Source organism: Staurois parvus, unplaced genomic scaffold, assembly GCF_062004578.1.
Source record: "Staurois parvus isolate SC_StPar_1 unplaced genomic scaffold, SC_StPar_1.0 ptg000454l, whole genome shotgun sequence".
Taxonomy (NCBI): Eukaryota; Metazoa; Chordata; class Amphibia; order Anura; family Ranidae; genus Staurois; species Staurois parvus.
Window position 1 is genome coordinate 6,567,820 of NW_028318250.1, and position 15,689 is coordinate 6,583,508.

At 39.5% G+C, this 15,689-nt stretch overlaps 1 protein-coding gene across 1 annotated transcript in view; it reads left to right on the top strand.

Moving 5' to 3' along the window:
• The window catches only part of EPHA10 (EPH receptor A10), an 861,867-nt gene that overhangs the window by 730,686 nt on the left and 115,492 nt on the right, over nucleotides 1-15,689 (top strand). Inside the window, exons 8-9 of the mRNA XM_089688795.1 lie at nucleotides 8,432-8,540; nucleotides 11,190-11,245. Coding sequence (XP_089544921.1) covers nucleotides 8,432-8,540; nucleotides 11,190-11,245 — 165 coding nt within the window. The remainder of the gene's footprint in view (nucleotides 1-8,431; nucleotides 8,541-11,189; nucleotides 11,246-15,689) is intronic.

Genomic DNA, 15,689 nt, shown 5'->3' on the forward strand with positions numbered 1-15,689 from the left:
CTCAGTAATGCCTCAAACTTGTATGAATAAAGCAGATAATTTCTGCTATATCTGCGGTGAAATAACTTTTATCTCACAAAAAAGGAGGATAACAGGAATGATTAAGAAAGCCTACAACTTGTATTTTGGCTGCAAGATAGGAGACCAGGACAAGAGCTGGGCACCACATATATGCTGCAATTCTTGTGGGACGGCACTGGAGCAATGGTTGAATGGAAAAAAGGCATCTATGCCTTTCGTTGTGCCAATGATTTGGAGAGAGCCAACAGATCATGTTAGTAATTGTTACTTTTGTATGGTGCCTCCAATTGTAAAAGGGCTAAATAAGAAGAAAAAGTTATCTGTGCACTATCCAAATATTCCATCGGCAATACGTCCAGTTCCTCATGGAGAGGGGCTACCAATTCCTAAAGCACCAGAATCCTTCGTGGTTGAGTCAAGTGAGGAAGAACCTGAAGCGTGTAGTCACGTGCAGTTGTAAGAGATAGCCCTTTCCTCGAATACAAGAGAAAAGCCAAGAGAAGCAAAACCGACACAAACTGAAGACAAAACTAGTGAGAATCCTAAGTATTAAAATGATTCAACTTAGCTTATGGCTATAATTTTTCTTGGTAATCCTATGCAATATATTATGCCATTTAGGCTTTGTTATGTAGTCAATATCACTTGCTTTATATTTGTGGAAAGACATCTATCTATATAATTATTGTGCATTATGTAGTCATTACGCCTATAATAGAAAACTTTCCGTTTACAGAAAAACTAGAGCCAATTGACAAATTTCATTGTTATATTTGAACTCAGAATGTGAAATTCATTAAGAAATGGATCCTTTTGTTTCCAAAACTGGCAAAAAATAAAAATTTGTTGAACAGTGTAATTTATAATTAATAATATAAATATTTTCACTAATATACTGTATGTATAAGACAGAGTAACAGTATATGACAGCACTGCACATTGTCAGTATTGAATATTATACATATAATGTATATATTAACATAATTCATTGCTATTAGAAAAGACAACAAGGGCACCAAGATATCTCAACTATATGAGATAATATTAAATGTTTGATATCCCACTTTTTATTTAAACCTGTGGAGATCTTTTAAAAAGGATAGACTGTTTATGTTTACCTCATTCGGGATTACATATTCTCTTTACACTCACACAGACACGGGACATCAGAGTCAGACATCGCCTTCCTCCACAGGTGCAGCTCTGCCTCCGCCTCTGCTGGTGGATGGGAAGAGAAGGGCTGGAACTCCATAGTGATCAGCAGCCACCAGCAGACTTGCAGTAAGGGACTGAGTCTGAGAGGAACACTGGAAGGTGCGCATTCTCAGCTGCTACACTGGTCCCAGACACCAGACATCTTTCTTTGTCCTTTCTTCCTCCCCTCTGCCACCCCTTCTCTTAACTGAAGGATCATTCATGATGTGGCAGCGTCCCACTCAGAGAGAGTGCCAGTCTGTGCTGCGCACAGGTGCTCCTAGGAGGCAGTGCGTCCTAGGTGGCCACCTACTTTGCCTAGTGGAAGCACCGACCCTGTTCACACACAGAAAGCAAAACAACAACTTAAGATACAGTGTTATCTATTGTTTCTAGGATACAGTGTGGACAGAGGATGGTCTCTGTTGTAACTCTTTCTCATATAGATGTAGTTGGCTCTGTGCAAGTTGCGTACACCACGTAGGACACAGCAGCTGCCATTAACAGCTCCTGAAGCCCAAAGGACATGCCAAGACTGGGTGTTTTCAGACAGGAGCAGGGGAAATTAAAGTGCAACATAGTTTTTCTACAAGCACCAGAAGCAGTAGAAGTAGATGGAGCAGAAACAGGTGCCACTGGAATCCCACTTTAAAACTCGTTGTCCTAATGATGATGTATTACAAAACACAGTGCTAAGTTGTCACACTAGGAATTTAATCTTGTTACTTTCAGGACAGGGTTTGTCAATTATTTCATTACTTTTTTTAAAGAGGGTTAAAACAGCAGAGGAAACACTGCAAACCTACTGATCTGTTTTTATTGCTGTACAAATAGGTGTTGATAGGGGGTGGTACAATAAACGTGGGCTAAAGAATCACATAAATAATTGCTAATTAAAACTGGCTATGGGTACTCTGTCACATTTGTATGCTAACCTTATTGGGGAATTATCAATGAAGATCAGCTTTAAGGTAAAGCCTTAACATAAAAAATGATACTACCACACCTGCAAACTGGTTAAAGTGTTGCTAAACCCACAACAGTAAAATCAGTCTGTATATGCATTAAACATGCTTGTTATACTCACTGTGGAACTTAAAGGGTTAATACTCTGCATTATGTAAAAAGGATGTTTGATCCTCTCTTCTCTGATTCTCCCCTTCTTACAAGTTCCCCATTTCATCTTCTAATAGAACACAGCCTTGGGGACACTCTGCACATGCTCAGTTTGGTGTGTACTGCAGGAGAGTTTTTAAAAAAAATGTCTTTTTCTTGGGATGGTGCATGTGATCAGCACAGGGCCAATCAGCACTCTCCAGACAGTGAATCAAGGATTATGCAATCCTATAGGGCAGTGAGAGGAGAATAAAAACTCCTCCTACAAGCTTTAACCAGTGCTCAGCTGGACACTGATAGAAGTCACAAGACTGCTCTAACTGCTGATGAGAAAAGATATTTAGCAGTTTATACTTACTAAAATAATTGCAGTTCCATGTTCTGTGTACTGTGGGAGACCAGCTATAGTGAATGCAGGGTCCTGGGTTCAGTAATACTTTAAATTAAAACATTATAGCACCAAACCTGAAAGCTAAACTGACCTAAAAAATACTTATCCTACATAGATGTATTATTACATGAAATGTTTGCCAAGTGGATTTTCCACTTATTACAATGTAAAACTGCCTGCAGCATTTTAAGGTTTCCCTAGGTTTGTAATCTGAACTAAGGCTGCTGGAGGAGGTTGAGGATTAACTAGGGCATGGATTTTATATCAATTTGGAAGAAAACCGATTAGTTGGGGCAAGTGGTTTTTATCTGCTGAGAAATTGTATGTATGTATGAAAACCTCTCATTTTGTTCCATTAAAGGGCTCTAAAGCCACAATATAGATAGTTCACCCACAGTTGGTTAAAAAGGTACGGCAGAGGCATGCATGTCAAAAATATTGTTGGCTGAGAAAGGGATGATTTCCATTTAAACAGACACCACAGATATAAATGAAAGGTTGGAATGATAGCTTGCTCGGTATGAATTTTACAGATTGTGCTTAACGGGGCCTTAAATTGCATCCGTTTACTGCTCAAGAGACATTTTCAGAATGAATTGAATCCAATAAAAATTTTATGGAAAAAAAGTGTAGCTGCCTAGAGCCTTCTTATTCAAACATTGGGTGGCAGAAAATTAATGAATAAGAAAAGCATTCAGATGTCATCATTTTAATACGGCCTTGTGATAAACAGGAATATTTTTTTCTCATGCCATCTTATATGGCTGTGTCAGAGCTCGTGGAAGCCAAAAGGCTTCATTTAATATTTCAGCAGAGTAATTTTGAAATACGGATTTCATTAAAGTGGACCTGGCAGGAGACCAGCATGTGATGTTTATGTTTATTTAAAAAAAAAATGTGACATTTGCGTTTATTTTAACTCATCACTGTTCTCTCCAAGCAACACTTTATAGCCTGCACACATGTTGTCACAGAGACACTTGAGAACAAAAGTTTAGCAATTTCAATCTTTCTAATAAACATTTACATGACAATATTTTTTGTGCTGGTCATTTATTTTCCAACAGACAGTCAAATTATTTCCTAAATATTTGATTTTTATTAGTACCTTAACGTCTAAAGAATTGAAAAGATAGAGGCAATGATTCAATTCAGGGAAGTGTGTGACGTAAATGGTATAGGGAGTGGATGTGACATCTAGAGATCTAAAATTTCTGGAAATTTTGAAAACAAAAAAAAGTTTTTCCCTGTTTTTTTCCCAGAAAAAAATGGAAATTTTTTGAAAAATTTTAAGAAAATGTAGTGTGGAGTAGTTTTACAAACTGAAAGTAATTTTGTTACATTGGGAACATGAAACGTGGTGTATATAAAAGAATAATGCTTAAAATAAATGAATATCAATTCAGTAAATAAAATAAACTTGCCTTATAAATTTTTATTTTTTTTATTACAAATGGAATAGCAAAGACTGTATATGTTAAGAACCTTTCAACTATACATAAGAATATGTAACCACCTCCGTTTCCCTCAACAGCAAGGAATACTTTGTGATGATCCAGAAGCAGCAGAAAGAGTGTCTCTGGATTGAGAACTCTGGATAGAAGAGCTACAGTACTTGGACTTTCTCTATGGTCCTCATTTAATCCCATAAAATATGTTTTAGTGTCTTTAGGGCACCTCTGGCATTCAAGGATGTGTTTTTTCATCCTTGTAGTATTTGGAAAAGAATATTTATTCCCACAATATTTGCAAATTGCAGCTTTGCTCTTTGCACTGTGGAAATGTTTCCAAACTCTGAACGTTGGTCTCACCATTTTAGCGGAGGAAAAGAAAAAACAATTTAGGGACCAGACTATAGGTAAATATTATGCTATGATAGTGGAGAACATTAATTGGCATCATTTAAAGTTTATAAAAAAAAGACAATTTTTTCAGATAAATTAACCCTCTTACCTGTCAATTGGCCTGAGTGTAGGACAGAAACTGTCATCTACCGTATCCCAACAATCACCCAACTGTATGGGGTACAAGATAGAGCCCACAAGCAAATTAAACTGGAGCATTTCTCCTGTAGTATCTCCTAGTGGAAGAAATGCATAATTCTCTTGTTTGAGACATGCATAATTTTCTTGTTTGAGATATGCATTGAGAAGTGCAGTGTTACTTGAATTGTATTCCAGAATTTGCTTGTCTTCAGCTCTGTGAGGTTGCAATAATTTAAGACTTTACATAACGTCTCTAAAATATTTCATTAAGGTCTACATGGTATATAGTTTAAATACCATGTCATAAATATATTATTTATCATTATAAAACATTCCACAAGCCTTTTTTTAAATTTCTCAGGGAAAAGTGGCCTTGGAAATAAATGAAATAATCCTTATGAATCCTCATAAAGATAATTCACACTTGGTGTAGTCTAACAACTATATTTTTCAGGTGCATTTAGCTTCCATTTGAGACTTTTTTGAGATGCTTCACAGATAAATTTGACCTTAAAACCTCCTTATGACCTGCCATTGAGCTACCTCTGAACTGCTCCAAGCCACATTGGCATCCCTACTTACTTGAGGAAAAAAGTAGTTCTGAAGGGAAAAAAATAACCCTTTGTACACAGGTCCATAATAATGATCCTCTTCAACCATTGATTATTCCACAGCATGGTTCAACCCATGAACACATGCTACAGACCAAGAAATGTGTACTTCTACATGCTGTGTAGCAACAGCAGGATGTAAAATTATGAGGAAGAGAACAACAGTAAACAAATTGTATTTTTCACTTTACCAATGTAATGGTGCATTCATGCTAGCCATAAAGTCAGGGAATCACTCCACAGTAAAAATTTTTATACATAGTCCATATTAAAGTTTTATATAGCTTAATTTTTAATTCAAGAAAATGATAAAATAAAGCGAGCGCTAAATCTGAGTGATAGAGTAAGCAGCTGAACACACTAAAAGGTAAACCACAATGCCTCTAAACAACAAAAAAGAAATATTGGTGCAGCGCTGAACATTTAAACAAAAGACCTGCTGTGTGTTTTATAAACGCATATACAGCAAAAATGCATTATTTATATATGTGGAGTGACCAGACAAGATGTAACGCTGAAGATGCACTAGAAATAAGAATATAGAAAACGCATGATAATGACATGCGTGGAAGTATCCAAATGTCCAAAATGTATTAGGATCAGGTACAACCTTCCAAAAGTTTATATAGAATCCAAATGCATATATATTCTCCTCTGGATGATGTAATTGATGTACAGAGTGCACACTTACCAGATGCGCTAAAAAAGCGCGTTGTTATATAGTATTCCTGGTGTGGAGAGGTCCCTCGGGTATGGATGACGATACAGCCAGGGGTGGGTGGTCCTCCTCAGGGTCCTGGGGTGCGTTAGTCTTTCCAGATATTTAGCCTCTTTAAGGTACCGGGATACTGACTGGAAGAGGTGCTGAGGGATTTAAAGTGCTCGGTACAGAGCAAACATTAGGAATATCCCATAGTGTAGTATGATAAAAGTACTTTATTTGGTAATGGTAAAAGTTATATTATAAAAAACGTACAGAAAGAACTGTAGTGTTACAAAAATGCCACATACGATTCGCTTATGTAAAACATATGAACAACTGACCAGCTGGGAATATGGAGTGGCTGTCGGATCCCCGTGATCCGACGGCTTGACGTCAATGGCTTACAAGGGCTCCTCCTTAACGCGTTTCAAACTCAAAGTTTATTTTCAAGGCATACCCCTTTTGAAAATGAACGTTGAGTTGCATCAGTGCTTACAGTGCACATTTCTGTGTATTATTGCAACACATCAATGTACATAATTACATATACATTCTGGTACTGTAGTTTGTATTGTTAGACATGACAGCATTAGTAAGATGTAAGGTTCCACATATAGAAGTGACTGAGAGATAATTACATTTATTCATGAATTAACATGTAATTCTATTGTTTTGTACTTAGCTTAGATTTTTAACCTCTTCCCGCCGGCCAAGCGCATATATATGCAGCCACTCGGTAGGCGGGCTTTAATGCCGAGAGGCTGCATATATGTGGCCCTATGTTAACATCTTCCCATGCTGGTAGCACACTTCCAACACAGTCACCGGCAGGGTACTGGAAAGGTCCCTATGCATACTTGTGATCGGAAGCTTTCTGATCATGTGACTACTGTGACTACCAATCACAGCAGTCACATGATCGTAATGCCCGCCTCCACCCCCTGGCATTTAGAACATCTTTAAGGGTCAGCAGTTGGCAGCAGAAGGGGGTTGATAAGGTTTTTATACCTATGGTCTCAAATATGAATCATAGTATTATGATTAGCACAATGTACTGTATGGCAGATCACCACAATAAATAATTATTGCCCATGACTGTCTACCACTTGTAGTTCCTAGATGGAATGTAGGCATTATTTAATTTGGCAGATTGCCATACTGTTTTAGGTGAAAATGAACAGTTAATTATGGTATTTTCTGATGCACAATCAGCATATAGGTACTCTATATACAGTAGACATTATGATAAATTTGTTTTACTTTTATGAAGGAATAAGGCTCCATGCACACTGGGTGTTTTAATAATGCTGGTGACGTTAAAGCCACATTAAAAATGTGAGTTTTTCAGTGTTTTTAGCGTTTTTGCATTAGTGTTTAGCTGAGTTTTGCCGCTTTTTTTAACGTTTGCATTTTTTAGCATTATTTTAATCAAAAAAATTTTTTGGTTTTGCTCAAAAAAGTCCTAAAACTCTGGTTTGCCATGTTTTACCACGTTTTTCAGCGTTAGAGCGTTTTTACAGCTAAAAAATCTCCTCTAGAAACCCACTAGTTGTGGGTGTTTTTTTCAGCCAAAGAATGCCCCTACCAAAAAACGCTGATTACAGTCTATGTGTGCATAGACACATAGGATAACTTGCTGAGGAGTTTACTGGCTGTAGAAAAAAAACACCAAAAGCCAAAAACAGCAGCTATAAAAACATTCAGTATGCATGAGGACTTAAATTTCACTCAACTGATATTGTGCTAATCATAATATTATTCTTCCAAAATGTAGGCATACATTTATTTCGCAATTATGTCTCCAAATATTTTTTTTGTAGAAGATCCAAACCTAAAAACCGTGCAAGTTAATTGTAAAAGTTGATAAATATACAATGTAGCATGGTCTTGATTTGAAAATTTTCTCCAAGTACAATAAATCAGGGAAGTGTGATTAATATCCATAAAATCTAATATGAACAGGTTGAATAAGTTTCCCAAATGTTCATATGGTTTGGATGTAGGCACTTTTCAGTATGATTCTGTGCTGCTAAATCTCCCATTCATGATTTGTACAAACTAAAGTACATTTGTACATAGACTCTGAACTGGGTGTTTCAGAAGAACAAGAGGAGCCACTCTAGGCATGCAGCAACTAAGTTCAAAATTATCATGTTTAATTGAAGTATATTTTTTAAGCAAATCTGAGCCTTGCCATCTGTTATGAAAGCAATGAATGGCCTTGCTGACCAATAGCAAGGCACACAAGTTGTTCATCAAGGTATTTCTATAAGGATATAAGTATTGTGACTTTAGTGAAGGAATTTATTTTATTATATAGCTCTATGCGTTGCTTCTCTCACTTTTGAAGTGTATAACAACATGAAACATTACCCTTTTTAATGACATACTCTACTTGTGTGTATTGCAGTGGCTCTGGCATCCAGTGAACAGAACCCTCTCATCATCATAGTGATAGTGTCTGTGGCTGGATTCATCGTTCTGCTATCCATGGTGGTGGGACTCATGATATGGAGAAGGTAAGACTTCCTAACCTGTAACAAAAGGAAAAGTTATCCCATGTAATCCAATTTGCAATATATGTTACTGAACTAGATATTGACAAATTCTTTTGTTTTACAGAGGTAGCAATACATTGTTTGAAAAGCTAAAAAGTTGAATTCAAGATATAAAAGACACACATTAATGCAGTTCTTTATTCAATAATACATCATTAAATGTACTTTTGAATCCACTGTACAGAATTTAGCCTGGAAAACAGATAAGCAACACAAAGACTGTACCCCAGTGCTCAGGTGCTAAAAAGGAACATATTTATGAGTAGCAGAATGAGAGTTTGGCTTAGCATGCTGTTGCTTTTCCTTTCACCTATTTGTGAATGTTTATTTACTATAAGGGCTGGTTCACACTAAAATCGCACAGGAATGTGGTCTGGTGTCCTGTGTGATTCCTGTGCAGGGGCGGACTGACCATTTGGAAACTCGGGCACTGCCCGAGGGCCTGGGGCCAGTAGGGGGCCCCATGAAATGCCCCTGGTACCCTTTTCATAGGCTTTTTTGAGTTTGGGCAAGGACACAGGGGCCCCATGATCCCCTATTGCCCGGGGGCCCCATGAGCTGTCAGTCTGCACCTGTTCCTGTGCATTCCCCTACAGTGTGATTTGGCAGCACATTCATTTGAATGGGCTGCAATTTGCACTAGAATGCACAAAAAGAAGTGAAAAATGTGCCGCATCAAATAGCATGGTGCTGCGGTACCATGCGATCTGGTGCCTGTTAACACACTGAGTTTGTGATCGTCATTTGGGGTTCCCTTACAAATGTAATGGCACTTACAGCAGACCACAAAGGCAGTGCATTTTGAATGTGGTGTGAGAAAATCTTATGAAATGATTCCTTCCTGCACCTCATTCTGGTGTGAACACGCTCTAGGAATAGAGCAAGTTCTTTTAGCTAAGTAAAGAAAGTAAGGCTATGTTTACTTTGACTATCTATCCAATCATGAGCAGAGAAAAAAAAATTAAGCTAAGTGAACATTCATTGCGCATAATGAAAATTCTGTGCTGCTAAGGCCCTTCCACGCTTGTTCATTCCTATGCATTGCGTTAACACACATGCATTAACATGCATTGCATTAAGACAGCCCATTCATTTTGAATGAGCTGTCAAAATACAGGAACAGACTATACAATGGAAATACAACGTTTTTTCTGATGCAGCTCCACAAGGTTGTGTGTTACTGTGCATTGTGGTGAGATGCAACTCATGTGCATGAGATCTGCAGTACCTTTATGTGTTAGGATGCAATTCAAAATGAATACCACCATAACAAGCTAATGCACATAATGAACATTAATGCATATTGGGGTAACGTGTGTTAACATATGTAGCGCTACCCTCTTGAGGGCCACTGTGTTTCTAGGTCCCTAAGCTCTGCACAGTCAGGCAACATGCTTTTTCCACACTTGCATCCACAATCAGAGAACATTCCATGAGCTTGTTTTTTTGTGTTATTTTACTAAGGGAAATAACTTGGATAGGGCAATAGGGATTATGGGACACCCAATTTGACTGAATCCATGCACAGGGACAACTTCCTTCCTATTTACAGAAACAGATCCTGGACTGTTCTTTTCCTTAAAAATGGTCAGTCTTTGTGGATCAGTAGAAAAATCCCCATATGGGCTAGGGACCCTCAGCCCCTCTGAACGTTAGCTTAGATTGTTGCAAACTACATGCTGAAATGTCTCCTCTCCCCTGTACAACTACTCCCAGCTCCACAGCCTGCAGACACTACCAACCCTCCGGACTGCTCTAAAGATCTCCCAGGACAAGGATGAATTATTAAGCACAGTGCTGTCCTTTGAAAGCTTTCTACAAGTAGCAATCTTCCCCTTTTTAAATTCCTGGGTGTGCTAATGTACTCACTCTGCCCTCCTTGTTCCCACTGCTCCCAGGCCTTGATCCTGTTCATGCCGTGATGCTGAACAGACCCTCCTGTGCCAGCCGCAACCCAGCCCCACCAGACCTAGAGGGCCCCTCCTGGGCCACCGACAGTCTGCTCAGCAGTTCATATTCCATGCAACTCCTCTGCCAAACCGACTCTCCCATATTTATGGGTTAGTCTCACCAGGGCCTCCAAACCTTGGATTGGTTAAACTCCCATAAAAATTCAGATTAGGTCTCCACCCCTTCTGCCCACTGGCTTCTGGAAGGTTTCATGGTCCTCTAGAGCCAGCGATAGAGTCCCAAACTTTAAGCCATCCAGCCTGACCTGTAGTAACCCGACCTAATTACAGACTCACACAGTTACCATGAGTCATACACAATACATTTACCACACTAGATGGTGCTACACATACATGGTACAACAGCACAAATGTTTGTTTCAGCCATAATAGTAAATACAATCTATTATTCAGGAGAGCTTTGAGAGTAGGAGAGAGCATCTGAAAGCAAACAATTTCTCCTATGATCTCTTATTAGATCAATGACATTCTGTAACATAAGTGCCATAGGTACTCATTGTAATAAATGTTTGTTTGAAAAATAAAGATTGTATATGCACAGCAAAATAAATACTGTAAAACACCAGTTTACAAAACCTATACAAAATTAAATACAACTGGCACAAAATGATTATTATGACCCATCACTCTGTTTCTACAGGCAGTGTGGCTACAGCAAGGCAAGTCAGGATGGAGATGAAGAATTGTACTTCCATTGTGAGTATGCTTATTGTTATAACTGCACCAAAATGGAAATATAGGTGAACATAAAAGTCCTTGATTTTTCAGACTCCTCTAATATCCTCATACTGAGTACATTTGTGTCAACAATCATGGAATAATTATCCTAAGCCTATAAAAGCTTATTTTCAAGCATGCCACTAATATTTTAGCAGCTAACGCCACATTCGGAATAATGGGAGGATTTTTTTTACATTGTTTGTATTTACAGTATGACAAATAACAGGTAGTTTCAAGACAGCAGAGGCAAAGAAGTAGCTCTTTTTTTGTTTAGTTATTAGATTATTAGATGCTTATTTTTCCCATCATCAGTAGAAATACAACTTTCTTTATTTACAGATTTACACACTCTCACAATGTTAACAGTAAAATAAGAAAGGTTCCATGTAAAAGAGGTTATTCTAGTAGAAGGATGTTGCTCTGAGCCGTAAGGATTGTGTTCCTACAGGCAGGCCCTGGTTGCATTCATTTGTTTGCCTATTTTCAGAATCAAACAATGGTTGTAAAAAATGGATAAATGGATAAAAGTTCCTAGTGTTTCATTTTGCTGAATGTATATGTTTTCTTTTGATGGAATACTGTTTTCACCGCTTTTTAGGTTTTTTTTTTTTTTCTGTATCTCGGTGCTGCTGATCCCTGCCAACTGTTTTCAGACACTTCGGGGTTTATTTACTAAAGCTGGAGAGTCCAAAATCAGACTCCCTTCTGCATAGAAACCAATCAGCTTCTAACCTCAGCTTGTTCAATGAAGCTTTTGCAATGAAACCTGGAAGCTGATTGGTTTCTATGCAGAAGGGAGTCTGATTTTGGACTCTCCAGCTTTAGTAAATAAACCCTTTCCTGTCTACATGCATTTGTTCCAGATTTGACTGCACATAAATCTTCTGGACAGGTTAATTGATTTTAATAAAGGCAGACCATGCCTGATTAATCTTTGTGGGTATGGCCAGGGGCGTCCCTAGGGTTGGTGTCACCCAGTGTGATAACACTTGGTGACACCCCCTCCAACGATCCCCGCAGAATGGATAGGATCTGCGGATTGAGCATAATGGATCAGACTCCGATCCATTCTGCTCAATCCGCAGATCCGATCCATCCTGCGGGGATCGTCGGCTTGCTTTACAACTTACCTTTTCGTGGAGCAGGTCTGATGTCACCCCGTATAGGTTGCATGCTGACGATCCCCGCAGGATGGTTCGGATCTGCGGATTGAGCATAATGAATCGGAGTCCGATCCATTATGCTCCCCAAACCGCAGATCCGATCCATCCTGCGGGGATCGTCGGCATGCAACCTATATGGGGTGACACCGGACCCGCTCCTCTAAAAGGTAAGTTATAAAGCAAGCCAACGATCCCCGCAGGATGGATCGGATTTGCGGATTGAGGAGCATAATGGATTGGACTCTGATCCATTATGCTCAGTCTGCAGATTCGATCCATCCTGCAGGGATTGTCAGCTTGCTTTAAAACGTACCTTTTTGTGGAGCGGGTCCAGTGTCACCCCGTGCGGTAGGTGTCACCCGGTGTGGCGCGCACCCCCTCACCTGCCTAGGGACGTCCCTGGGTATGGCTACTTGCGTTTTCCCTCAGAGGTGCATGTGACCAAGTGAATATCCAGGATAGTTGAGAGCCCTTTGTCACCTATAATAAGAAGTGCTTAAACAAGGACTATCATGGCAGGATCACAGGGAATTATTTTTATAAAACATACAGCTTTAAAAAAAAATCAAAGCAAATCATGAAATTATTTTATTGTGTTAAAGCTTATGAGATTTCAGTGATTAGGTTATCTATTTTAAGCCATCAGCCTTTGCCTTTCAATCATTTAAGTCTAAACTACAATGATCAGCCATAGCTTTGTTACCACTGACAGATAAAGAGAATAATATTTATTATCTTCCCTATATTGTTATATTATTATTTATTATCTTGTTACAGTGGCATCTGAAAGTCAATGGAATACATTAGGCAGCAAGTAAACATGTTAACCCTGACGTTGATGTGTTGAAAGCAGAAAATACGAGCATCACAGTTTGTTGTGTTTTAGGCTGCATAACCACAGACTGGTAAGGGTGCCCATTCTGACCCGTGTCCACATCAAAAAGTGCCTACAATGACCACATGAGCATCAGAACCAGACCTCAGAGCAATGGAAGAATGTGATCTGGTCTGATGAATCATGTGTTCTTTTGCATCATGTGGATGAAAAGGTACGCATGTATCGCTTACCTGGGGAAGAGATGGCACTAGGATGCAGTATGGGAAGAAGGCAGGCTGATGGAGGCAGTGTGATGCTTTGAGCAATGTTCTTCTGGGAAACCTTTGTCCTGCTGTTCACGTGGATATTATTTTCACATGTACAACCTACCTAAACATTGTTGCTGATCCAAGTACACGTCTTCATGAAAACAATATTTCCTGACCAGGGGAGGACTGACAACTCATGGGGTCCCCGTGCAATAGGGGATCATGGGGCCCCTGTGTCCTTGACCACACTCAAAGCACACCCAAAAAAGCCTATAAAAGGTACCAGGGGCATTTCACGGGGCCCCCTACTGACCCTGGGCCCTCGGGCAGTGCCCAAATGCTCTAATGGTTCCTGACTACAATGGCCTCTTTCAGTAGGAGAATGCGCTCTGACACACTGCAAAAATGGTTAGAGAATGGTTCTAGGAACACAACAATGAGTTTGAGATGTTGACTTGGCCTCCAAATTCTCCAGATCTCAATCCAAACAGGCATCTATGGGATGTGCTGGAAAAACCAATCCAATCCATGGATGCCCCACCAGGACTTACAGTCATGGCCGAAATTGTTGGCACCCTTGATATTTTTCCTGCAAATCAAGTATTTCACACAAAAAAGGTATTGCATTAACACATGTTTTGCTATACACATGTTTATTCCCTTTGTATGTATTGGAACAAATATAAAACAGAGGCAGAAAAGCAAATATGACATAATGTCACACAAAACCCCAAAAATGGGCTGGACAAAAGTATTGGCACCCTTAACTTAATATTTGGTTGCACACCCTTTGGAAAACATAACTGAAATCAGTCGCTTCCTATAACCATCAATAAGCTTCTGACACCTCTCACCCGGAATTTTGGACCACTCTTCCTTTGCAAACAGCTCCAGGTCTCTCTTATTGGAAGGACACCTTTTCCCAACAGCAATTTTAAGATCTCTCCACAGGTGTTCAATGGGATTTAGATCTGGGCTCATTGCTGGCCACTTCAGAACTCTCCAGCGCTTCTTTGCCATCCATTTCTGAGTGCTTTTTGACGTATGTTTGGGGTCATTGTCCTGCTGGAAGACCCAGGATCTTGGACGCAAACCCAGCTTTCTGACACTGGGCCCTACAGTGCGACCCAAAATCCTTTGGTAATCCTCAGATTTCATGATGCCTTGCACACAGTCAAGGCACCCAGTGCCAGAGGCAGCAAAACAACCCCAAAACATCATTGAACCTCCACCATATTTTACCGTAGGTACTGTGTTTTGTTCTTTGTAGGCCTCATTCCGTTTTCGGTAAACAGTAGAATGATGTGCTTTACCGAAAAGCTCTATCTTGGTCTCATCTGTCCACAAGACGTTTTCCCAGAAGGCTTTTGGCTTACTCAAGTACATTTTGGCAAACTGTAGTCTTGCTTTTTTATGTCTCTGTGTCAGCAGTGGGGTCCTCCTGGGTCTCCTGCCATAGCGTTTCATTTCATTTAAATGTCGACGGATAGTTCGCGCTGACACTGATGCTCCCTGAGCCTGCAGGACAGCTTGAATGTCTTTGGAACATGTTTGGGGCTGCTTATCCACCATCCGGACTATTCTGCGTTGCAATCTTTCATCAATTTTCCTCATCCGTCCACGACCAGGGAGATTAGCTACAGTGCCATGGGTTGAAAACTTCTTGATAATGTTGCGCACTGTGGACAAAGGCAAATCTAGTTCTCTGGAGATGGACTTGTAACCTTGAGATTGTTGATATTTTGCCACAATTTTGGTTCTCAGGTCCTCAGACAGTTCTCGTCTCCTCTTTCTGTTGTCCATGCTTAGTGTGGCACAGACAGACACACAATGCAAAGGTTAAGTGAACGTCTCTCCTTTTTATCTGCTTTCAGGTGTGATTTCTATATTGCCCACACCTGTTACTTGCCCCAGGTGAGTTTACAGGAGCATCACATGCTTGTAACATTCTTATTTATCCGCAGTTGTGAAAGGGTGCCAATACTTTTGTCCAGCCCATTTTTGGAGGTTTGTGTGACATTATGTCGAATTTGCTTTCTTTCCTCCCTTTTTTTGTTTTGTCCCAATACACACAAAGGGAATAAACATGTGTATAGCAAAACATGTGTTAATGCAATACGTTTCGTGAGAAATACATGATTTCCTGGAGAAATATCAAGGGTGCCAACAAT